The 26,738-nt window shown below is 37.6% G+C and overlaps 1 protein-coding gene across 1 annotated transcript in view; it reads right to left on the bottom strand.

The window, feature by feature from the left end:
• Positions 1-26,738, bottom strand: part of XIRP2 (xin actin-binding repeat containing 2) — a 61,939-nt gene that overhangs the window by 32,436 nt on the left and 2,765 nt on the right. Inside the window, exons 2-3 of the mRNA XM_009325447.1 lie at positions 17,659-17,716; positions 12,387-12,818 (exon numbers count right to left, since the gene is read on the bottom strand). Coding sequence (XP_009323722.1) covers positions 12,387-12,818; positions 17,659-17,716 — 490 coding nt within the window. The remainder of the gene's footprint in view (positions 1-12,386; positions 12,819-17,658; positions 17,717-26,738) is intronic.

Genomic DNA, 26,738 nt, shown 5'->3' with positions numbered 1-26,738 from the left:
GCTACTGGCATTTTTGGAGGACAAAACAGTTGCGTGTTTTAGAAGCACGTAAGGAAACTGAGGCCACAGTTAAGTAATTTGACAATGACCAAACAGGTTTTAATGAGCTTTTTTCAAGCATGTGATACTATAGTGATTGAGTAATATCATTTAAAGTAGGCCAGCTACAATATCTGTAAAAAACTAAATTAAGATAAAATTTATGAAAACTGCAAAATAAAAAACTTGGTAGAAGTAAATCTTACTACAGCTTTTTAAAGCAAATTGAAATAAAATCACATACAAATCAAACAGAATTTATACTGAGTTGGTACTAGAAGTCTGTATAAATCACTGGCAATACATTACCAGCAAAACATGCAGAATAAGAAGTCCAGATCTGAGACAGCTGTGTTTAATACGAAATATATTAGAAAGAACAGCAACAAAAGACTGGAGAGGGTACAGGCAGCATAGCTTTGTAACCAGCATTAACAGGCTACAATTGTCAGGCTTGGTTCAAGTAATGGAAACTGTTTTCTACACCAGTGTGATTAGTAACCAAGAATAATGTCAGACTTCTTTTTCCAAAATCATGACCTGTGGCAGCATAAAATGCTATCTCACCACACAGGAGGCACAAATTAGATTTGAAACATAGCAAAAATTAAACACAGTAGCTTTCCTCTTCTATCTCCTCTTGCTTTTTTCACTCTTTAATTTACATACATATACCAAACATTTCAATCAAACATGATAAATTGTCCTTTCTATTTATATAATAATTCCAAAGTAATTGGAAAAAAGTTCTACCACATTTTAAAAAAAGAAAACCACTTTTGTAAATAACCCTACTCCGTTTTAGCACAATAAAGTTTTATTTAAAGCTTCCACAATAAACTTAGTACCCTCTTTGCATTGCAATTGTAAAAGGAACACTGCTGTATACTAAATTCCCATGTCATCTCTAAGTTTATACTTTTGTTCTTTACTATCTTTCTTTTCCTCTTACAATGCATATTTAGGGATGTAATTTTATAACTCTCTGTTTTCACCCTTACAGTAGAAATTTAAGAACCGTCATTTTATCAGTGCTACTGTTAATTGCAGGTATGGGACTGGAAAAAAAATGTTATTTATTTGGGGTTTCATGAGAGCATGTGTGGGCTTGGGTTTTCTGTTTGTTTCTTGTAAATTCACTGACAATATATGCTTTTCTTTGCACACACTCTTACTGAAATTTACATAGATTCAGAGGCATATCAGTTTAGACCTCTTAATGTTTTTAAAATATTTCAGTGTGTGTCTCTGCCTTTAAGCAAAACAAAATAATGATTTTGAAAGTGGTGTTTTCTAACGTGATAATTTTGTGTCTAGTATTGATGCAGACATTCACATTCTTTCTGTTGTCATTTTCCACAGTCATTTGCTATTTCATTATTTTTGTAATTATTTTAAATAGCTGGAAATTATTAAAAGTATGTTGTGGTGTGAAACAGAAAACAAAAATAACAAAGCAGAAACAAAAGCACTAGCAGAGTGGGGAAGCAAATGACTTAAAAATTACTAATATGTCTAGTTCTTAGTAGGCTTTCTATTTTAGCTGCACATTCTCACATACACCAATCTTCTCCCTCAACCCTCCACTTTGTTTCCTTCCAAAATATTGCCTGGCTTCTAAGATTTGATAATTTTCCAGTAATAGTGAGCATGCTAGTTCCCAGAGTCCACTGATACCACTTCTAGAAGCAGGCCAGAAGAAGCATTTTCCTTCAGTTGTTCATCAGCTGAGGCAGATCCCTCTGTTGTAGTCAAGAGCACAAACAGCCTTAGTCTAACTAAAGACAATCTCTCCCTTAGTAAGAGCTCTGACTAGTTGACACATTTTAAAGTCTGAAATGTGTTTATTTCCATTAAACATATACTAATTTTAAAAACTTAAACACATGGTGTACCCTCTGATATTACTTCCAAAACTACAGTAAGCAATATGTGTTCAAGTGCCCGTAATTTTTCATTTATTCAGTAATAATACAGGGCACAACAAGTGAACCTTCTAAGTTGTTTTCTCTGCACATCACCAGAGAGATACATGCTGGGAACTTTTGGTGAAGTCTACAGCACTCCTGAATTTAAAATTCCTTGTAAACTTTTTCTCAGTGAGCTAAATTAAGATTTACCCCACTGCTTTTTTTTTTTTTTTTTATAATACAATGCTTATATGGGCTCGACTACTCATCTTAAGCAAAGGCTTTTTTATCTAATATTCATGGCATGTTTTTAAATTAGTTTTTTCCCCACAATATTACTATCTATAAAAGCTAGTAAAATTATGTATTATCAGCATTCCATATTTTTAAGAAATAGCATTTTCTTTGGTCAGATCCCAGGCTGATGTTTGAAAATGAGTAATAAGAGAAAATGAAAGAGATATTCTACAATGGAAGATTAACAATGAGTGTATAAAGAGGGTATTATATAAGAGATGTAGCTACAGAGAATTCAAGATGAGGTATAAATTATGGTAAATGATGGAGACTCTGAGACAGTGGGCATAACTAGGGAGATTCTCAAAAGTAGTATTACTAGACTATTTTCATACCCATAGTCCAGCAATGATATTTATTATCTGTGACAGAACTTCATATGAACAGCTTCAGAGAAAGACAACGCATAGCTTGAACACTCCTGGGTATACAAAGTTCACAAACTGCCTAATCCTGAGTAACGTCTACTATTCCAATCTTATTAATCAAGTCTTACAGTTGAAACAAACATACCATCACACCATGACACAGAAGAGAGAAAAAAGAAAGAGGGTTAAAGTATGGCAGTGGTACTTTCTTTTCATTTTTCTTTCCCATTTGCTAAATGCCTAGAGATTGCTTAGCTTTAAGATAACATGCCATGTCACTTTAAATCTAGGCAGCAAACATCTAAAAAAGAATCCCATCTTTACAGAACTTTTTTTGAAAGAGACAACAGAGCAAAAAGAAGAGCTGACAAAAGGGAGAAGACACAGAGCTAAAGGAGAACAAACAGAAGCACACATCAGAGATCTTGTCTGTGAAAAGGATCCCTGAAGGATCTCTTCTATTAAGACAGCTGATGTAGTAAAGTGTATTTAGCAGCTTATTTGTTCCTTCTGTACTATAATGGCCCACGCTAGCATCTACCCATACACTGGTACTACCTGTGCCTTGGACGTGTAAAGATGGAAAGTATTCTATGCTGTACTTCTCTTTGAAAATCCAGGAACTGTTCTGCTTTCATGAAGATTCAGAGCAGTAGCATGAAACTCCCAAGTATGGTTATTTTGGACCCATTTACTTCAACCTCATGACAACAACTTCAGAAAACATGGTGAGTCCATTTCTCTTTCTGCTAGATGCTGTCAGAGAATAACAGAATTGTTAACAGTTTGTTCTCACAAACGTTATACAGGTTGGAGGAAAGATAACAGGAATAGACATATTGGGGATTTTATTTTACATATTTTATAGCCTATTGAAATAGTCAGTAATTGTGAGTATGTTTTGGTGCAGGTGCTTATTTCATTGTTAACTTGAAATTGTTCATTTGACATATTACACATTGTACTCTGCAACACCAAGTAATGTCTCTTTCACTCCCATTTAATTTATGGATTTGCTCTCCCCTGCATACCACCACCTGTGGATTCCTCAGACTTCATTTATGTCACAAGCTTATTTCCTTCCTAATCAACTTAACCCAGATGTTATGTTTCCCTCCAAGTGCTGTTTCCCAAGACATGCTAGTAATGGACATATTTACTTCCCATCTTTCCACATCGCTTTCATGCTTCAGGAATTGATTAAGATGCCACAGGCTGGTAAATTGTTCCAAATACCAGCAGACAGAATGACAGTGAAAATGTTTTAAGATTTGTTGCTTTCTGCCACAAGTGACAAATACTTAAGTTACTTAGGATAAGAAGTATTGTCTATAAAATATTGCAAACTAAAATTAAACTAAATGTGGAGATGAGGTTAAAGAACATGTTATAAACGAAACATACTTTTCCAGACGTCATTTTCTGGCCACTGACCGTGGAAAGGAGCTGTGCCTTTCTAAGTGCTTTACGGTCAGTTTCCCACAGAGGTTATCAAGCTCTGGTGCTGCTGGCTAATAGGTTGGAAACCATACAACAAAAATAGACTTGGGTAAAGCGAGGTATTTACTGGCTTATGTGTCTGGAAAGAGAGGAAGTAATCTTTTTGGTGACCCAGAAAGCACAATTCTTCACCCTCAAGATCAAACTGTACAAAACTCAATGGACATCACATACAACTTCTCTCTAAGTTAAAAGGTTTTAACTTTATTGATCTCTTCAGATTTTAAAATGTTGAAGATTATTTCTACAACACCCAATTTCTGGGTCATTTCTAAGCGATCATATCTTTAAAGAAGAACCCTTTCATGACTTTTTTTGTGTGTGTGCGCCTTTCCTAGGAAGCCCCAAGGGTCATTTTCCTCATTTCTCGATTCTCTTGGTGTGCTTGGTTAATAGCACACAGTCAGATTAGAGATAGCGTCTGCATATGGAAGGCAGCACTTCTCTGCTTTTCTCTGCCTTCTGGAGACTTGAGCCAAAGACTAGTCAGTTGGCTGTAATCCCAAATTTACAAGAAGGTAATTTCTGCTAAATCAGGCCCTAAAGAAATATTAAAAATCAAATCTCCTATCTGTTCAGAATAAAATGAACAGCTTAAAAAATGAAGTTAGTCAGGTTCTTTCAAAATGTAATTTCTTCTTGTAACCACTGCAGCTTACAGTGCACTGTGAAAAGTAAAAAAAAAACACCAACAAAAAAACCCCACACTCCCCTAAATCCTCCCAAAAACCAAGGAGGGAGAGCAAAATGAGACAACATTGTATTTCTTTCCATACACCTTAGTGTTCTTTCACCAGTGCCATTTTCAATGTTGCATATAGAAACATACATAGACACTTCTATTCTACTACTACAAATAGCCTTATACTACAGTGTTAGCACTTTGAAAGAAAAACCCAACCTGATGCTTTTAGTTCTTTCAGTTTTCCCAAAGTGAATGAGATTATCCTCTGTTTACTCCATTTCTATATTACAGGCTCAGCTGTAGAACTTCAGTTAGCACAAAATAAAATATTTCTCTTTAACTTCACTGAAAGAACTAAAGGCAAAACAACATCATATCTGCAGTGATACAGGTAGAAGTCCTGAAAATATCTCAAAAACCGTCAGAAGCCCTGTATTATTAAAAAGTTTTTTTGGCTATGCACTTTCCTTACTTTCTAGACTTTTACAGTTAAAATCCTGTGTATATATGCAACTTTTTGGGGATATCTGTTACCATGTATTGATGGAAGTATGATTGTGTTCAACAGCATAAAAAAAAATTTGGACTTAATCTTGTAGAGAAAATGTGCTTTGTGTTTTTTAAATGCTTCTGTTTAAATGCTTCCCTGCTCCAGAAAGAACTTTCAGTTTTTTAGACTGCCTTCCTAGGAAAGTCAATCATCCTAGGAAGTAGCGTTTGAGGCACTGTCAAAATAATTTTTTCTATTAGCTAACTGTACTCCACAAAAGACTCAACTCATCATAACAGATGAAAAGTGCCTCTTTGAATTAAAAGTACAACAGCCAAAAAACCAGGCAAGAAGTCTTTTTAAGAGTGGAACAGAAAGAACTTAGGGAATAGAGCCAGACAATCATCAGACAAAAATGAGACCCACACCTGAAATCATTGCAGTTTGTTGAGGACAAGTGATCCTAAAAATAAGCCACCCTCATTCGCAGCACATGATACATGATGAATCTTCGTGGATTCTGAATAAGCGGTAAAGCAACAAGAACATTGCAAAGCAAAAAACATATCTATTAAATCTCAGCACAAGGGAGACTTCCTTTGGAAAGTTTAGTTAAGGGCATACAACTATAGTCCACCCCATCCTGTTCCTTATAAAAATGCGGCCCGCTCAACAGTACTTTATATGTAAATCAGATTAAACCCAAATTTAGTTTCTCATAAGGAACTGGTGACACACAAGTTTCAGTTTTCCAACTGATCTGTCCTTTTTTTTCTAGTAAGCTTCCTCATTGCCGTAGCTCAAACACTAACATCTCTCACTGTGAGGAAAAGTGGATGATTCTACTCTTTTAAGGTGAGATCCTATTACAGATTGTTTCCTCTGCTGTACACACCTCCAAATAAAGCACAAAAAATGGTAAAGCTGAATTGAGGGCAGAAGAATAAGAGTTCTTGAGGGTCTGTTAAAGGAAAATATAACTTGTTATTTGGGAAACATTCAAATATTTGGCCTAAGCATAGTTACTTAATAATTAGGCAACTAGTGAAACTAGTGGCACAGGCCACTAGAGAAACTAGTTAACAGAGGCGTGGTGGAGAAGGTGGTCTGAAATGTTGAGTTCTCACAAATGTGAATCATTTGTGCTGATTTCAAATCCAGTTTTGTGTAACACTTTGAGGAAGGCAAGTGCACTTTTCAGAAAACAGTTACTTCTGGGCATATATACAATGAAAGTATAACGGTGTAACTAACACAGGGAAAACAGCTCAGAAGAACTGAAGAACTGCAGGTGATACACTGGGATGGAATATGAATCACTGCCAATTCACTGATTATACAGGAAGGAACAGCAGTACTTCATAGAAGACCTTTTTTTATATATATATATATATGTGTGTGTGTGTGTGTGTGTGTATACACTGTACTGCAATAGTTCATGGGACTGTTTGTGAACAAAGAAGCTTTGGAAAGCTCCATTCCCACCATTGGAACAGCTGCTTTCCCTGGTGTAAAACATTGTAGAGATCAGTGAGAACTCTGTCGACATGACCAGTTTCTAGAAAGGCAAAAATTTAATATGTCTTCTGAACTGTGAAAAGCCAGTCCAGTTCAGAGATGAGTTAAATAAGAATAACCAAAGTGGGAGGAGGATTGTTTCTTCAGATGATTTGTAAAGTACCTGTAAAGAGCCGATATTTTTACTGAGAAAGTAAAAGCACAGAAGAAAAGTTTTCCTTTAAGGAATAAAAAAGAATGTGAATTTTTATGAAAACCTGTTTTTCATGATCTACAATTCAAGTCAATGTGGCCTTTCCTTCTTGTGGAATCTTTTGCCGTTAGAAAAAAGTTCATGAAAACAAAGGGGAGGAATGCATTGTGTCACAAAAAGAATGAGCTAAGAAAGAGGTGACGCCAAAATCCAGAAAGCTGACTGTACAGCACTCCCTTCAATATCAAGCTTTTCAGCAAGGGTAATTGTTTGGCCATTGCATGCACTCCTCACTATTCGCTTTCATTCATCCATAACAAAAATACAAATGATGCAAGTGCTAACAGGGTACAAAACTGACCTACAGTTGTCGTGGGGTTTCTGTTCTTTTCTGCATTACATGGCTTTGCTAAATTAATATAAACGTTTCTGAGAGTGTTAAGGGAAAAAAGGTGCTGCTTGTTTAAACAATTTTAATGAAGGTCTAACCTTTTACATTAAACATCTGTTCCCTTCATTTACTTTCTGGCAGCAGTTCATATGTTTTCTGCAAAGGACACAGTTTAATGAACATATAACAGATTATTTAAATGAATGGTTTTAATGAGTTCTTTGAATAGGTTTCTCTAAAAAGTAAGCATGAAATTACTTTCTCAGTTGGGATGCTTTAACATATTTAAGAAAAACATACATAATCACTTTCCAGCAAACACAGGCCTTAGTTGCTTTAACATTCCAATGCCTTTGAGTGCTAATAAACTAAAGGACTTGTTTCATGGGAGTGATAAGTCAGTACAGTAAATTGATGTTTTAATATATTATTACTTCCTAAGAAACAGGTTTTTTCCTATAGGAAAGGGGAAAATACTTTTCATTTTATCAGAATGGGACATCAGTTTATTTCTAAATAATGGGAAGATATGGACAGGCCTGATACTATAGGCTTTCATTAAAAGGCTCCAGCAACAGACTTAATTATTAACTTATTAATACTCCTAAGAAGGAAATACATCCAAGTTCCACTTGGATAAACTCAGGCAAAAGTAATATGACTTCACCAAGTGATTTAGCTTCAAAATTGTTATACTTAGTCCCTGACCCTATTTACTCTTTTTTGTATTCTCTTATTGCAATAGGAGGTGTTAATTCCGTTCAAATAATTAGGATTGGGCATAGTTCACCATGTAGCCACCAGGAAGAAAAATATGCCAAAAGTCTAAATACATTTGTAGCTGCCTATAATAATGTCTTTCACTTTTGAGCCAGCAGAGGGTTCTTTATATTATCGATCTAATTGTTTAGAAGTCACTTCATAGTTTCACATTATTTAATTGCTCTGATTTTTCTCTATTGATTTTGTACACATACAAATAATAGCACTTCAATGGAAATGCAACCTAAATGAGAGGTTTTGGAATTTTTAATTAGTGGTATTTTGCCTTCTTAGAATAAAATCTGTTTATCCTATGGAATAATGTAATAAGATGGACCCTGCTCTTGAAAGTCTGATTAGTCAAGAGATAGTTCATTTAAGCAGGATTACAATAGTTGGCAGTCTTTTTCTGAGCATAAGGCTAATGAGCATGTTCATTTATGCATAAGGTAACTGTCATATAGTTACCTGCACTGAGCCTTAAAAGACATTTTGTTTAAATTTTAAAAATTCCACTGTGATTTCTATGGCTTTGACTTAGTTTTACATATAGACATTTCTATCTTTGTTCTAACCTTCTCTATTGCTTCTGGGTGAAACCACTACAAAAATGCAAGAAAAATGCATCAGCTCATTCCCCATCCTTCACTCCTGCCCATGAAAATGTACTATGGCTGAAAGAGACTGAATCTTAAGCAATCAGTTTGCTAAAACCTTTGCATACCCTTGCATTATAATGTGATAAAGGTATTTTCTTGTATCACTGATCACTTGATGGAACTACAGTAAAAATGTATCTTCTGAAGGCATATGAAATTGCTATTGTTTTTCATGACAAGTATCTTATGTCATGGTGTAATATTTAACTACTAAAATACTTAACATTCATTAACATTAATAAATGCCTTTGTAACCTCTAATATCTAGGGTCCTTATCATTAACCAGATACACATCAAATGCTTAATATGCACCCTTAAATACCTTCAGTATATTAATTTATAATATGATACAAAGTCCAGGCTTTATACATGCAAAGCCTGAGATTGCTGTGGATCATATTTATCTCACGTGATTTTATCTTTTTTCATGTTTGTTCACTGTTACCAGTGCAGGAATAAGTAATTTCTACATATTTTTTGTGCCATTAGAACTTGGACATAGATGTTGATGCCATTGTTAGCACCAGCATCAGTTTGGCTCCAACTTTTCATATTACGGAAATAATCTATCCTTTCACAGAACTCCTATGCCTATGGAGTTCACACATTTTTTTGAAACCTTGTCAGTCCTGCCTTTGGTCTGTGTTGCCAAGATTTGTAAGTGAGCGACCTGAGTTTAAGTATCCATACTTGCTCAGCATCAGAAACCCTTGGTATGAATGCCTACATTTTTTGTAGACTCACTTGCAAATTCTTCTTTTTAAGTAAAAGTGTTGAAGTAATGCTTACATTGTGAAAGTCTTCAATGATGCAGATTCCATTTTTCTACATTTCATATTGATCATATCTTGGAATCTTCAAGATGTTTTACAATGCTGGGGAAATAAATCCTCAAAGGCAATATAAATCTTATTTCCTAAGACAGCTACCTGAACAGGAGAACAGAATTCAAGCTTTTCCACTTGAATTCCAAGAAAAGGGCCTGTTCCTCATACTTTTCCACCCCTTGTCACTTCCCAGTTTATAAGCACCATCTGCTTTTCAGTGTTCTTTGCAAGATACTGGTCTTAACAGTCGCAATTCCTGCATGAGTATCTGTGACTTAGCAAGAAGGCATGCTCTGTAGAGAGTACACCTCTTCTTTCACTTCTGGCTGGCCAGAGAAAAAAAATTATTCCAGCTCTGGAGCCCTCAGCATAAGAAAGACATGGACCTGTTGGAGCTGGTCCAGAGGAGGGTCATGAAAATGATCAGGGGGATGGAACACCTCTCCTATGAAGAAAGGCTGAGAGAGTTGGGGTTGTTCAGCCTGGAGAAGAGAAGGCTTTGGGGAGACCTTCTTGCAGCCTATCAGTACTGAAAGGGGGCTTATAAAAAAGATGGCGGCAGACTTTTTAGCAGGGCCTGTTGCGACAGGGCAAGGGGGAATGGCTTTCAACTAAAGGGGGGTAGATTTAGACTAGATAGAAGGAAGAAATTTTTTACGCTGAGGGTGGTGAAACACTGGCCCAGGTTTCCCAGAGAGGTGGTGGATGCCCCATCCCTGGAAACATTCGAGGTCAGGTTGGACGGGGCTCTGAACAACCTGATCTAGTTGAAGATGTCCCTGCCCACGGCAGGGGGGTTGGACTAGATGACCTTTAGAGGTCCCTTCCAATCCAAACTATTCTATGATTCTATTTTAACTAGAGCTCTACTCAGATACATTTGATATGCAGCGCTCTTGGCAAACAAATGATAAGGAAGACTAAAGTAGCACTTCCTTGACTCTTTTTACCCCACCTCCTACTCTTTTTACTGAGCCTTTGCTTCCCTTTTGTATCAGAAATGATAAATTTTTACTTGGAGGAACACCTAGCAAAACCAGATATACTTGGAAATAATTTTTATAAAGTATATCAGTGAAATAGTGATACTAATGGTCAGATTCTAAGCTGCATGTGAATTCAAAGCATTTGCAGGTGGAGCAGTAGCAAATTTTGCAAAGAAACCCTAACAAAGTAATATTTAATTGGTGTAACAGTTCTGAGACTGGGAGTAAAGAGTTCTTTTACTTTCTTGGTAATTATTGTTTAAATAAAGGTCTGCAATCCTGTCAAGTGAAGAATGCTGTTTAAGTCCAAAAAATTATTATTTCTCACTCAATAAGGAGCTCTTCGTATCAATAAGATTAAAAAAGAACCAATTTGCTCCTACTAAAATGACCATGTCTGCCATACTGAATGTACTGCTTCATAGGAAAAAAAAACATTTATTTTGCTATTATTAAAAAATGACTAAGTTAGATCAACCAAAAAGTCTCCACCTTAGAATCATTTGAGTATGCCACTTAGCAGCAGTCTATGACTATTTTATATGGTCTTTAAAGTGCTCAGTAATCCCATAAAGTTTTAACCTTTATTTTATTGGTATCTGCTACTTTTTGTGTTATGTGTCTAAAGCCAATTAAAAGATTTTTCATGAATCACATGAATTTTTATTTTACTGTTCACATAGAAAAGCTTTCTAATATCTTTTAATAGCAGGATTTTGTGTATGAATTATATCATGGTCAGCATGCATCATTCTGAACTGTAGTTTCTGGACCAGAAAACCATGTTTAAATCACTCTGGGCATTAAAATTAAATGGGTAAATGACTGACTACATGGACTGGCAGGGTTATCCTGCAGCAGTTAGAAGGTGGTAGAACACAGGGTTGTGACATCAAGTTTTAGTATATCTTTGATTGAGAAGTGGAGTAAAAGTTATTCAAAGGGGATTTTTTACTTATTTATGTAATTTTTTTAAACCTGAAAACTGAACAAGAAGTGAGGAATTACAATGTGGAAGGTATAAAATATTCCATCAACAACCAAAACCTGCAGGGACATTTTAGTTTTCATGCAGAAGAGGTATAGCATCGTGAAAGACTTTTTAGCCACAAAAACAAATGAAGTTGCCGTAATTAAGATTACTAATAACCTTTTCAGTATCCTGTACTTCTCTGAAGCATTTTTTAAGCTTCAAAAAAGCCTAGCTTCTCCCCAGATAGTTCAAAGAAATCACAGACATTCTCAGACAAAAATCTGATGACAAATAAAGGTTGCAATTTGTCCAGGCCTGTCATGTTATGCCAGTGAAAGCCAATGGGTAAAGTGACAGCAGGTTTCTCAGTTGAAAAGGAGTCAATACTGTTCTACAAATAAGAAGCAATTGCTTCAGAAAGTTTTACAGTGTTTGTAAATAGTTTCATTTGGGAATTCTTCTCTCCAGCCATAATATCTTGTTTTTCTCCTCCCCTGAAAAGCACCGGCCAAGCACAATTGCACACTAACTTACCTGACAGGTTGGCAGATAGCGCCAGTCAGCGACCATTAAAATGATCCAGTCCAATAACATTATGGAATAAGGAGAGCTATAGAACACTTAGTATTAAATATTGATCCAAATTGTCCACAGGATATGCACAGGAGCTGTGGCCGGTGCTGCCCATCCCTGGCAGGGCACAGGAGAGGGGTGGTATGAGGCTGGGGAAATAGCCCTGGAGCCCATCTCCATTCCCTCGAGGTGTCTGCCCAGCCCAGGCACTTACCTTCTTGCCACCCAGGGCCTCGAAGTGGCTCCGTAGCTCCTCCACAGTGATGGGGAAGTGCTCGATCTGCTGAAGGCCACCTAGGGTCTCCTCCTTGAACACATCCACCCTCCTGCTGTCTGCCGGCACTTTCTCCACGGTGCTGCTGCAGCTGATCTTACCCAGCACCAGGGACTGTGGGGCTGGCGAGCACTGGAGTGTCGGGCCAGGTCTTGTAGCATTGGCGGACTCCCATCTCTGCTTGAGGAGCTCCACGGAGCCCTTCTGCAGGGGCAAGTCTGCCAGCTCCAGCGTGCCCTGCCAATGCAACATGTACCTGGGGTCAGAGACAGGCGGCACCGTGCCAGCAGAGGCCACCGCGGGGCGGCTTGAGAGCCCTTGCAGGTTGTGAGACAGCCCAGGGCACAGGCTGGCAGCTGGGAAAGAAGCCACCTCCCAACGGAACGTGAGATCCAGTAAGACCAGATCCAGTAAGAGTCAGTGAAAAGAGTGAATTAAGGGTGGTGTTCAGATATTTTATTCTTACGTTTGCCAGCAGAATTGCCGTCTATCATGAGTGGAAAAGCAGCAAGCACACAGTTAGGGAGAATTTCAAACAATGTGGGGCTAATGAATGAGTGCCTGGTAATCAGTGTGTGCTGCACTGAAAGCTGTTGTGACAGGTGACTGCTGGTTTCTTTTAGATTCGATACAGTTGTCAGTATTGTAGAGCAAGACACAGCATTTTAATGCAGCCAGGAGACAGAAGGGTTACTGCATTAGCTGTGAGAGTATTTGGATAGTCTGGAAACACAGTGCTCCTAATTGCACCGTCACTCTTCTGGCTGGGAAAGTGCTGATATCAAATCTTTCTGATCAGTTGACTGTGTTCTCACAAAGGCTTATTCCATCTTTCTTACAGTACGGTTGGGAGGGAAAATTGCCATTCTATCATTTTGCACCAGTTACCGAAATCTGCTACCCACTTCCTGAAATCAACTCCCAAGAGGTTTGATTTCGAGGTTTTCTGCCCTGTAGCAAATATGTAAGTTTTCATCTCTCATTCAAAATGAGTTTGAGTAGAAAAAAACATGCATTTAAAGCAGTAAAGAGAAAGAAATGTTAACAAGAACTGAGACACAACTACTAGCTAAAATCTCCATTCGTTAGCCCCTCCCTTCTTGGCAAGGGAGTTTATTATGTGTTTAGCTGTCCTTTAACACGCTTACATTTGATTGAGCTTAAATCTGCATTGTTGGGAGTTGGGCTTGGGGGGGGTGTGTGTTCAATTTTTAACCAGAATTAGTGTGATCTGTAATATTTTGCTTAGGAGGAAAAAACACAGGAGAAGCACTAGGTATTTGATGCAGTCCAAGAATAGTTTTAAAAGGAAACTCAGGGTCCACCTTCCTTGAACAAAACAGGAAAGAGTTTCTTGGCTCACAGCTTTCACCTTCTTTCCAACCAGAAATTGGCCCAAGACTTGTCTCTCCTTTAGCTTTTTGGCAGTACTAGGTTGTGACTATGGCTAATGTCCTCTTAGTTCCCCTTGATTGATGCAAGCTGTCTCCCATGCTCTCCCCTTCCTGCAAGCAAAAGAGTAACACCCTTCCTTCCCCTACCATGTGTGCCTCTTGTTCTAAGCTGTCTGGTTCCATCAAAGATCCTAAATGGGTCTGACTTTTAACCCAAAATGAAGAACAGCTGTTAAATTCACCAGTTGCAAGAAAGTTCAGCCTAAGTCATAGCTGTATGTTAGAAATACTCCTGATTTACACTGCATCTAAGGATTGACTTCAGACTGTGAAGCAGGCTTTTCCTAATTCAGGTGAGTGTGTTTATGCAATATCCACATTCTCCTATGTTTTTCTTCATTGCTAGTGGGTCCTTTTGTTGGTTTCAGTGGTTTTCAGGATAGGTGTTATGCCGTCATTCAAAAATAGTCTGGAGTTCACCTCCTTCTCCCTCACAGCTCTCAAAATAGATTTAACTAAGAATGGTAGCTTCTTTTACCCTCGTCTAGTGTGGGACCTATGGCTGCTAGGTGACAGGTAAAACAAACATATCTGCTTTGTTCGCATGCATGAATTGGCCTGTATGAGGTGAAATTGTGTGGAGATTCAACTATAACGTTGGTGCTCTGCTGCGCTTGCCCTGCGTGTGCCTCCCCCCCTCCCCCCCCCCTCCCGAAAGAGAGATTTCATTGTAACATCTGCATTTGTGTCAGGAAAAAATTTGAATGTAGGCCTAAACCTGACTTTAAGCCACTTCCTAAAGATATATTTTAGTGAAAGTTTCTCTCTGAAACTTGCGGGGAGGGGGAGGAAACCCACAAAAAACCAAACCAGAATCTGGTGTGTCCTAGAGGTCATTTGAGGTTTTCACATTTTGTTACTGCTGTCTCCAAAACTGGTATCTGATCTTCTAATTTCCTTCCCTACCTGTTCATGGTAGTTTAAATCACTGTAGACTACTAATGGAAATTTATTACAAGTAAAATATTTGATGATTACTGTATATCTAAAATCATCAGTTATTTTAATTGTTTCCTGAGCTTTGTAGAGCCTTAGCCTTTATGAAAATGTAGAAATAGAGGAAATAAGAAAAGCACAGATTTGGACTTTGACCTAAATCACTATTATCATTTCATACTGGCTCTGCTGACTGTAGTGTTTAACTTTTACAGGCCATCTGTAAAATTAAGTGAAGGGGAGAATAGATACTGTTGCTTTTATCAAGGGTCTCTTTTTTTTTCTTTTGTGTCCGCTATTTTTAGCTCTCAGCTACCTGGCTATATTTGTCCTCTGGCCTATTCACTTCACCCCCAAACTTATCTTGATTTATTCTTTCATACGACAATAGACTTATTACACTATCCAGTTTGCTGAAATTGCAGGCAAATTCACATCTGTGGGTCTGTGACTATCCTCTTCCCAAGAGCTGCAGAATAGGAGCCCACCCATGTATGGGACTTGTGGCAAGGCAGAACTTAGTCTGTTACACTCATGTTTTCAGTCCCATTGCACCAAACCCCTGCTCATAACAGTCAAATAACAGCCCATAAAAATGAACAACATATTTAAAAAAAAATTATCAATGTGATAGGATAAGGGTTTCAGCCAGGTTAAAACTCTGCAGGGAGCATTGCCCTCTCATTTTCCTTGGTTTGGGAGACTCAGGTGTGCTTCTGTGGCCAAAAGCGATGTGTTGGGGAGAGGAAGATTGCGGTACCAAACAAATTAAGTTAGCCAGTGAGCAGTCATTCTGGCAGAAATTGATGGTGGAATTTTTGTGAAGGAACTACCTAAAATGCTATATATACTTCAAAAGTAGGTCTTTGTGAATGCTACCTATAAACGTTTTGCATGAATGTGTTTGTTTTATGAGGTCAGTGATAGTACAGCACTCAAACACTGCAATCAAACTGTAGGTTTTACTTTTTTTGTGTTTCTTCTCTGGGATCTTTTGGATCTCTCTCCCACTGATTTTTATGAGAGGCCTATGGTAATTCTTTATTGCATGTAATAAGTCTGATAAATGTATACTTTTCCTGAGCAAAAAGCTATAGGAAGACCTGTAGATTTTGTAGACTCATGAACTGCAGATATCCAGTAAGTTTCAGGGTTTTTTTTTAAACCTGAAGTTGTTGATAAATCTGTCTTCACAGTAGGATCATTGAAATGGTACTTTTCTTCTTGCACTCTAAATGAGATAAGCTCTCTTCTACTGTTCGCAGACTATTTATTCAATTGGTAGGGGAATATATTCATGCAAGTAATTAAAAGAGCTGTTGAGAAAAACTGTATCAGTTCTGCTGTGTATTCCTTTGCCAAAATGGCTACCTGTGTTTTCATCATATTCTTGCTATCTTCAATGTTTCTTACATGTAAACTCTTTCATTTGTTCACTAGCAAACAAGTAAATAGAAATTGTAAAAAATAGTAAACTGATACAGTTTATTTGTAGAACTATTTGTGAATAGTGTTGCTATGTTCATTTAGCTGTATCCCTATGGGATGATATAATCATGCATATTGTATTGGTGAGTCCTCTCCTGACAGTAGAAAACAGTCTGTTGTCAAACAGCTGCCATTTGCCATTGTATATTGAGCTAGATTTCCTTCTCAATTAAAAAACCCAAACAAACAAAAAAACCGACCAAAAAACCAAAACCCAAAACAAGAATCTTTTGAGGACAGGATTTGAGAAGTCCCTTCTATGATCTCCCCTACTACTTCATCCAGCTCTTGCATCTGACAGCTCCCCTTCTATCGCACCCTGGACATCTGGTTCCAGTTAATCTGCACTGTCAGGAATCCCTGGTGTGAGGATCCATAGGCCATCTTGGGGTAAAATTATCAGAACGACCAACTTGTTGCAAATGAAGACTGTATCTCATTCAACCAACGCGTTTTCCAAACCACTGAAGAGCAACCCCCAGGATCCAGAGGAGGCTGCAGAACAAAAAGCAGCTGACTCCTTAGTTTATGGCAATACTGGGATGGAAGGCAGGGGGATGAAAGAGAGGACCAGTAGCTGCCTAAGTTCACCTTTTATCTCTTGATAAAATAGTTCAGCTGGAAGGGATCTACAACAATCATCTAGTCCAACTGCAGTATTCACTGGCCACTTTATTAAATAATCTCTTCTCCCCTAAGGACTCTTTGAATGTGCACAATAGCTAGGTGCACACTTCTGACACAGTTGCTTGAAAAGCTTGCAGTTTCTTCTGCAGGTAAGCAGACCCTCAAGTATCTGTAACATTTCTTCATTTACATTTCAGACACTTCTCAACAAAAGCAGCTCAGACAAGTTTATGAAAAGAGCTAAAATAGTTCTTGATTACTACAAAATGTAAAGCACTTCCAAATTCCTAGTCATATTTTGAGAAAATAGATTAATTTGGGCTGTCATTTAACATGCCAACATTTATCCTGATACAAATATGCATAGCTAAATAACAAAACTTTAAGAAATGTTGTTTCAACTCTAAATTATGGCAGGCCCCTATTCTAGCAAATGTAACAAGGTTCTGATATTTTGAGGTAAATCAAACTGGAACACTAATTCTCATATCTTACCAGAAAAATCAACACGTTTTCTCATCTAATAAGAGAGGAGACTAGAAAGTGCATTATTCATATTCATGGGACTTGAGGAAAGACATGCTTATTTTTTTTCCTTTTATCCCCTCATTCTCATTTATTACATGAGCAGTATCAGGCCCCACACTAGAAAGCCTATTAAAAAAAAAAAAGCATTAAATTGCGTATTTGTACTGAACTTATCTTACCGCTGTGTTCTTCTCAGTCAAGTTTTCTGGTTGTGACTCTGCTGCACTCATTGTGTGCCTGTTTAAAGGAAGACAAATTTAAACATTCTCTAATTCATTGGTCTCATTTGACTAACGAACATGAAGCTTGATAGACACACGTCTGATAGTAGTTACAAGACACCAAATCTCTTATGTGCTTGCCTTGCCAATGTATTATTTAGTGAGGCATGGAGGTGTAGAGTATGCTTTCCGCCATACCTCTGGCTGTGCTATGTGTGCTCACCTTACACTGCATAGCAGTGGCAAAGGCTGCAAGCAACAGCTTTTGTTTCAGTGCTCTTTGGCAGGAAACAAAGTACCTTCCAGTAAAAAATAGTTGGTTCTTAAGTACTTAGGAAAGGTTTGGAGAAAAAGTACAATTGATAAGTCATAAGTCAAACGGATAAGAAAGTACTATGTACATTCAGTATCATTCAGACCACGTAATGATACCACATTCCAATGCAGCTGGTTTTCTAAATAATAAACATAATTGCTTTTCAAGGGTTTCATTGTGGACCAAAAGTACATATTATAAATCATACAGGAAAAAAAGGTAGAAGGTTTTCCAAAGATCTTCCTCTCCCCTTCATTCTGTTTTCATCTGCTATGTTACAGGGCTGTTACTTTTTCTTTTTTCTCCTCCCCTTCCCCTGCCCCAAATCTGTAATCAAATTGTTTTGATTAATCTCTAGAAGTTTTTGACCTTTCTAGCTATTTTTCCCATCAAGGGAGTTACCGTAGCATGAGTGCTAGCATTCCAGTCTATACTGCTTATTGGCTAGAACAAATTCAAAGAAGGAAATACATATAAAATGAATAATTTTAAATCTTAAAGCTTGTTAAGTGCAGGTAACCTGGCAATTGAGGAAGATACTCCTGCTCAGTTTAAAAAAAAAACAAACAAAACCAAACCTTAGAATCTGATGCATGAGCCAAACATCTTATAAAGGCAACGCTGACATCTCTTTACCTTTTCATAGAGAACAGTAATTGTATGACAAATGCTAAGAAGCATCACTTTCCACTAAGCTGTGCATTTCCATCCCTTGTTATGTGTTTGTGGAAAGTCAGATCCAAATACTTACAAGCATATAGGTTCCACTTAAAAAGTCCTCTTTCACCTAATCTTAAGTGCTAGGAAAATTGGATGGTTATGACACACCAGCATTTGTATTATAAACCATAAATAAATTAAAATTTACTTCTAGGATTTAGCCCTTTATTAAATTCTGACTGTTGCTTCAAAATCCTTTTAAGCAACACTCAGCACTTCTGACACCAGATATATGAACAGCAAGAGTGAGTGTTTACAAACTCTTTTCATGGCCCAGTTTAGAGCTGCAGAATAATTTTGGTTGGCAGAGACATCTGTAGGTCCTCTAGTCCTACATCCTTTTTTTCTCCTCATATACAGCTGTGTCTATTCCTAATTTATGTGTCTCTTCATTATCCTTGAGAGAGTCCTCAGTCCACATCTGTCATGATCACATGTTGGCAAGTGAAGACTGCAGTCAAAAGGCGCTGCCTTCTGACCTGCCCATTGCCACTGTGGGCAAACACAGCTGCATTCCGGGGTTGCCGGGCCACCATCTCCAGGGGTGGTCATATGCAAGTCAGCACAACTAACCTGGCCTCCCAGAACTTCTTTTCCAAAGAGACCAGCCAGGAGCATGCAGGGACAGAACCTGTTCTGTAACCTCTCCCCAAATGACTTGGTGTCCTTAGGGACATGTTTTTGGCTGGACTATTCAGTAGATAACAGAAGTACCCAAACACAGGCAGCACCTGTTTTTCATTGTTACTCTCAACTACTTGGCTAACTTCAGGTTCTCTCTTATAGCCAACTGGGCAGAAGTGTTCAACCAGCTCTCGTGTGCCACGCTTGGTTTTCTTTGACTTACACTTGTTTTTCTTTCTCTCCCTCTGTAGTATAATGGAGACTTTTCTGACCTTCAGGCTAAACCTCCTTGTCCAATAGAAAGTTTAAAGGGCTCTTCAGCTAAGTACAGGGTACAGTAAGGGTACCCTCTTGCATCCACTCTTGCACCACATGTTTTGTAACTCATAAAAATGACATGAAACCTTTAAAAACTGCAGGCCATGAAATGTACAAAATAACAAAATCATTTAAAACACCTACAAAATACTGTTTTTTTTCCTGCCTACCTTTGAAATAGTAACAAAGCTTACACTGGAATAAAACTTACTGTGCTGCAAGTTGATTACACGACCCATGCTTCAGTCTAGCGTTTAATGAAAGGTGGTTAAATCTGTGTGCAGAATCTCCTCTATCCTGCCCTTGACAGTTAGTTACTTTTATTTCTGTGTAGTTGGTACATGGGATTGCCAAATCACCCTGCAGATTTTTTTCCCCTCTCAAGTTTGATCATGGCTAAATGACTACAAGGCAACAGAGAATTAGGCCCTTTGTTTCACGGTGTGTTTTAAACTGAAGGTTCAGAAAGCTCATGAGCATGAAATCCCTGTCCTGAGGCTCATCTATCTCATTTCTACACCTCCATAATTCTCACCAACTCCCCCAGTTCTGTCCTTGTGAACTAGTATAACGCTCATATATACTTGTAAATTGTCTCTTATAACTGAACAGTCTAACTGCTGTAACTATAGAGGAATTTATTGCATTTAGCTTTTGCTTTAGAAAATCTGTTTAATCTCTTCTAAACATTTTTTTTAATTAGAAGTATATTTTAAAATGAGAATTTACTTGATCACTATCTGCTTATCATCATTGCTGATAATTCTTACTTAAAGCACAGTCATTGTGACGCTATGTGATGTACACAGTCCTCTGGAAGTGGCTTTTTTTGGTTAACCTATTCTTTGTAAATGGGAAATTCGGAGAGAAATCCTACAAAGACCTCTTTGCTCCTATAGAGAAAGAATCAGGAAAAGAAGTCAGAAGTCTGTAGTTATAATGACATAACTGGAATTAATAAAGCAACTGAGTGCTCATGGATATGTTAAAAGGTGTTCCAGAGATGCACATTACCTGTCTACATTAGGGTACCGTCTGTTCTGTATTTTTATACAGCTGACAGCTAATAAATGTCCTTAGGAATACATTGCAGGGAGAGGGCACAGAAAAGGTTTTAACGTTGAGTTTTAACCAAAGACCTGTTGCTTGAGTTTAAATAATTATTACTGAGTTAGATGATGTATTTCAGAATAGGCGTCTGCTTTTTTCTACACAGATACAGCTAGTGAAATGGAAGTAAGGATATTATAACCTTGTCACTTTAGTCAGTGTTCTGGGAGCTCTGAATTGCAGCCACATGTAACTGTTATGGCTCCATCTTGGCAGGAATATATGAATCGGCACAGAAAGCAGTATCATTTTGTAAACGTGTGAACAGGGAAAGCCTCAGCAACGTGTGTTAAATGTCTGGGTGAAATTCCCAGGATCATGGCGTGATTTGCTCAAATTGGATAACTCTTTCATTGGTCAGTTATTTTCAAATGGAAAAATTGCAGCTGGCTAGCTTGTTGGTAAGAATGTGTTATGAGTATGTTAATAATCATTTCATTATTATAATTCACCTAAAATAACCCTTATGTGATTTCAAGGGACAGTGGCATCCATTGAAAACACAGCTGATGACAGTGGATGGTCACCCCTCTAACTCTAGAGAGCAAAGATCACTGTGCTTAATCACTCACTCTCCATTACAGAGACAAATATTTAGGATGCCTTAATCTTGCTCTTTACGTCTCTCAAGAATGACTGGTGAAATGCCATATGACATTCTTTTCAGCATAATGGATTTTTTGCGTTATACTGCTGTATCTAGGCCAGTAAGGAGCTTCATACTGAGGGATCATGAGATAAGAACATTTCAATTATGTCTACCATCTTTCTCAGACTATCACAAGGACTTCTGGTCAAGATTTCCACATGAAAGACAGTATTATTAAAGTATATTGTTTAAATTATTTCTGTTCTTCTAATAGGTAGTGTTTGCTATATACCTTCCTATAGGAAAACAAAGGTTTCAGTGGAGCAGTTATGACTATTGTGAATATATGAATATTTATTACATCACATTATTATTATGAACATAGGAATATCTCTTGGAAGTACAGGCATCTTGCATTTGTTCTCCCTGTAGTTCAGTACTTGCTTTCTGGGCAATATTAAATTTACCTTTCTTTCTTTTCCTCTGATGTGGTACAAACGGTCATTCTTTTCTTGTTCTGTTGTAAATATTATTTTCTTGCTTTGTGGCCTATGTGCATACAGGCAGGAAAAAGCATTTGAAAGGGCAACAGCATGTGGGAGCTTCAGTGTGTTATGGAGTCCTGTATGTTGGAATCAGTCAAGACAGTTGGCATATGTATCCTTGGATGTCCGTTTTGATAGTATAAACAATTTGAAAATGATTGGGTGATTTCAAATTTGATACTATGTATGAAACAGAGGTGGGAAATGTCCCAGTTTGTTGAGGGAAACAGACATCAAACCAAGTGCGTGGGCAGGCCCTGAGCTGACCCAAGCAACTCACAAAAGCTGAGTACAAAGACTAAGACAGTCTAGTTCAAGGTGCATAGGATAACATCCGAGCAATAGAAAAATGAACTGAATGAAGTATTAGTGTCAAGACAGACCTTAAAGACAAAGTCAAGGAAGAAGGCAAGTGCTGAAAGGCTGAAGCAGTACTTTGAGATACTCAGTACATGGAAAAAAGGTATATAACCTGACTAGCATAGTGAATGCACATGGCAAAAATTACCTAAAACTTACATTACGCAAAAAATTAATGATACAGAGATGGCATATCCATTGTTGACCATGTTTGTATTAGGAGTGAGATATTTATATCTTAGTGTTGACTGATGTAAAAGGTACATAATCTGATCCTACTACAGTTAAACATAGGGAAATATCTTCTGACTTATGATGAGAAGGTAAAATCTTGGTATGGATCACTTCAGAATGGTATCTTCTGTCTCTCCACTAGGGATTTAAGGTGAGAATGAGAAGGCTTGAGAGTGTCCATAGCAGTGATTGGGGTCTTCCTTTGCTCTCTCCTAAGTACAGGAATTTCTCACTGGGAATACTATGTGGAAAAAGAAAAAAATTTTTTAAAAAAGGATGAGGTGGGGGGGGGGTTTTTGGGGGGGGAGGGGGGATTTTTTTTTTTTCTTTTTTCTTTTGCTTTTGTTCCTCCACAAAACAGCAGGAGCCCTGGAGTAAGACATATCTTATTTTCAAGGAAGTCTTATGCCCAAAAGGCACAAATAGGTTCTGTGACATTATTATTTCAGTGTGTAAGCAACAGGCCTCACAAAAACCTCTAAAATAGGGAAGTAAATAAAATGTGAGACATATATGCCTGAACCTGTGCTGTTAAATGTACTTGCTATGGGACCTCATAGAAGAGGATATTGCTGCAAATGTCTGCACATCTCTGTTTACAAGTGATTGCAAAAGGTTAAGGAGAAAGACAAATGGAAATGAGTTAAGAAAGATAGAAATTCTCTTCTCTGATTGACACATTCTTGCTTATGTACCTCAAAGATTCACCAGTTCATACACTGGAGGATCTAACAACTAATGGATCTATATAAAAACGGACCTGAGATGACATTTATACTGAAAAATACTTCTTTCAAAGTTGGGATTCTCCTGATTGCACTGTAATTTTCCAGACATCTTCAATATCTATTTTTAAGGGTTCATATAAGATTGCACTTTTTGTGCATTGTGATCAGTACATCTTCATAATTCAGAATGGTTGAACCCTGAATTACAGGTGCTAGATGATTAATTGGGGAGCAGGCATCTTAATAAGAAAGCATAATAAATAAGTTGTTACGGTTTTGAAAATACTGATACTACACTAAGTAGAATGAATAAAAATCCTGTATCTGATATGTGAGGACAGTCTGATATTAGTACACTCAACTCTAACTGATACTACAGAAAGATGTAATTTTGCTACTGTGAAGAACAGTAAGGCAAAAGAACCCTCAAACCCACCCTCCACACAAACAGAGAGACTTAAGCAAAATATCTCTTCTTTCTTTTAGGGAAGAAAAATAGCTGTGGGAGCGGGGCCTTTGGGAACAGTTGTAGAGTTGTTAAGTTTCAAGTTTGGATTTTCTTTTTTAAATGATTAAAATTTAAGAACAAGATCAAATGAAAGCATGCTCTGAAGTTAAAAGGGACAGTTGCATGCTCTAAAACCTCCTGAACTCCAAACACTCCTTGCACATCCACATATTCTCCCAAGTGCAGTGATTCTTTTGGGTGTGCAGAGAATTGAGGAGGAGATACCAACTGTTGAGATGTCTTTCTTTTCCTTTTTTCACTCCATTCAAATGCACATCAACTTACACAGTTTTCAGATAAATTGTGTGTTCTCTTTTTTAAACTTTTGAAATAATTATTATCTTCAACATATAGCTGCAGAGCAAGCCCAGTTGCTTTGTACTAGCAGTGGATTTTCTAAAAATTTACTGTAAAGAGTATGATATTAAAGGGCATTCTGAAAGAGAAGTTGCTGATAAAGTTCAGATAACTCTTATCTGCTTGTCTACTAGATGTGTCAGAAAACTACAGCCCTTTTCCAAAGTAATAAGCTTAACAAAGATAAGCCTTACTGTAGAGAGTAGAAGGCAAGAATTAGGATACTTTAGTCAAGGGACAAGTTTGTAGCCTCAGGATTGGCAAACACTGACTTGGAAAAACAGCTGTTATTTAAAAGATTTAAGTATTTGGGATTGCTGACAGCTTTTAGGTTTTAAAGTAGCTTGGAACAGCTTTGGTCTACCGCTTTACTACTTTTTCAGTCTTACAAATGCAGTTTCTATGGTCTACTTGAAACAGCACTGCAGGCTGCCTTTACCTGCTGCCAGGGTGTTCTGCAAGGAACCTCTCTCTGTCCTTTGTCTCCATTGGATCTGCAAGAGCACTACTGGAAGGAGATGACAGCATTTAGTATCTCATATAAATAAATCCCTTTTCCTCTGCATCAAGAACTGAGCTTGACTGCTTGCTTCTGTCATCTTCTCGTCTTGGGCTACACTTCTCACCCTGACAGTGGAAGAGATTTCATTACTAATAGTAGCAGAAATAAATTGTTTTTCTCCTGGAAAGAGATAGTGCTAATACTGTCTAAAACTCTGAAGAGAGAACAAAGCATTTCTTGATACTTTCTCGGATGTACTGCTGAGTAAGCAGGAAAAAAAAGAGACATCATCTTTCCAGACGGTTTTTATGAAGCACCTGAAGTCAAAATTAAGCTAGAGCAAAACACAATATTCTTTTTCAGATTGTTACATTTGCACTCAGATGCATCCATATTTTACTGTTCAGTTTTCAATTATGTGCACAGAGAGTCAGTAAGTTGTAGGAAATTACTGAATCTTGTGAAAGAAACTTGGCAAGAAGTTTTCAGTGAGTGATTATGACAAGTTCTACAGGTCAGAGTAACAAGCACATGTAATGGGGCTTTTAGAAGAAAAAATTGAAGACAGGAAGACATTTCAAATACCATTATCAATGAAGATAACAACAATACGAGTCATTTTTAACCTGGAGGAGTTCTACTAAGGACTGAACGTGACATCACATAACTGAACAGAAAAAGCCATAGCTAAATCAACTCTGAAGAATCCTTGTTCAGTAGGACTTCATAGCCCTACAGTGATGAGCTGCTGGAAACGGAGCAAACAAATCCTGATATTCAGAGTCAATGAAAAGCATACATCAAGGAATGCTGAGTAAAACACATGCAAATCATTAATTTGTTCTGTTGTTGTTGCTGGTGGGTTTTATTTAGCTTTGTCTCTCTCTTCCCATAAAATTTCCACTTTTATGGATGAGATATAGGTAAGTGGTAAAGAGCAGCACTAGGAAATAAAACATAACTTACATTTTTATTTATACCTCTTTCTTAATCTACGCTGTGCCCAGAAACATAAGCTTACAAATCCAACAATAAAAAGAAGAAATTAAATATTCTCAGCTCTCTTTGAACAGTTTGTGGAGCCCTTCTAGTACACTGTTTTAATTTCTTGTCCCAGCAGAGAGGGCAATTAGACCTTATTGTAAGGACAGAATGGTTGAAGAGATTGTCCTTTTTATTGGCTTGCGCTGGTTGTTAAATGTGACCATGAGAATTGTAAAATCAATGAAATCCTTTCTTTTATATCTATCTGAAGCAAACTGTTTCTTCATTTTATTTAGATGTTGGGTAGTCACATTGCTCACACTGCAACTGCAACTTAGAGATGTTTTAAGTTGCATATAGATGTATATGCAAGTTATATATATGCTAGTTACATACAGATGTACATCTAAAATCTCAGGTTGATTCAGTACAAATGCTTGTTAAGATCTTTCATATAGAAGTCAAATGTTTTTTATTGAAAATGTCATTTAAAAGCAGGTTGACTCTTTGTGTGCAACTTGAAGTACTAACATGAGTAAGAAATTTTAATGAGGGTTGGGGTTTTTTTGTTTGTTTTGTTTTTGCCTGGAGACTACTCTTGTGAGCCTTGAACTCACCTACCACATTCTTGTGGCTAAATGTGTGGGCTACTAACTTGTCTACGCTTTGGCTCTATCCCTGACTCTTTATGACAAATGAAATTACAATTTTACTATATCCATGTGATGCTATAGTGCTTCTTCCAACAAGGTTTAATGGTAATTGGCTTTTCTCTAGAACCAGAGTAACCCCACAACCCTACCCCTTAAGAAGAAGAATGTTTCCTTAGTGTCCTGGTTTCGGCAGGGACAGAGTTAATTTTCTTCCTAGTAGCTGGCACAGTGCTGTGTTTTGGATTTAGGATGAGAACAATGTTGATAACACACCGATGTTTTAGTTGTTGCTAGGTAATGCTTACACTAGTGGAGGACTTTTCAGTTTCCCATGCTCTACCCACTGAGAAGGCTGCAGGTGCACAAGAAGCTGGGAGGGGGCACAGCCAAACTGGCCAAAGGGACATTCCATACCATGTGACGTCATGCTCAGTACATAAACTGGGGGAAGCTGGCCGGGGGGGGGCCGCTGCTCAGGGCCTGGCGGGGG

The sequence above is a fragment of the Pygoscelis adeliae genome, unplaced genomic scaffold, assembly GCF_000699105.1.
Source record: "Pygoscelis adeliae isolate BGI_AS28 unplaced genomic scaffold, ASM69910v1 Scaffold106, whole genome shotgun sequence".
NCBI lineage: Eukaryota > Metazoa > Chordata > Aves > Sphenisciformes > Spheniscidae > Pygoscelis > Pygoscelis adeliae.
This window is presented reverse-complemented; position numbering and strand designations above follow the sequence as displayed.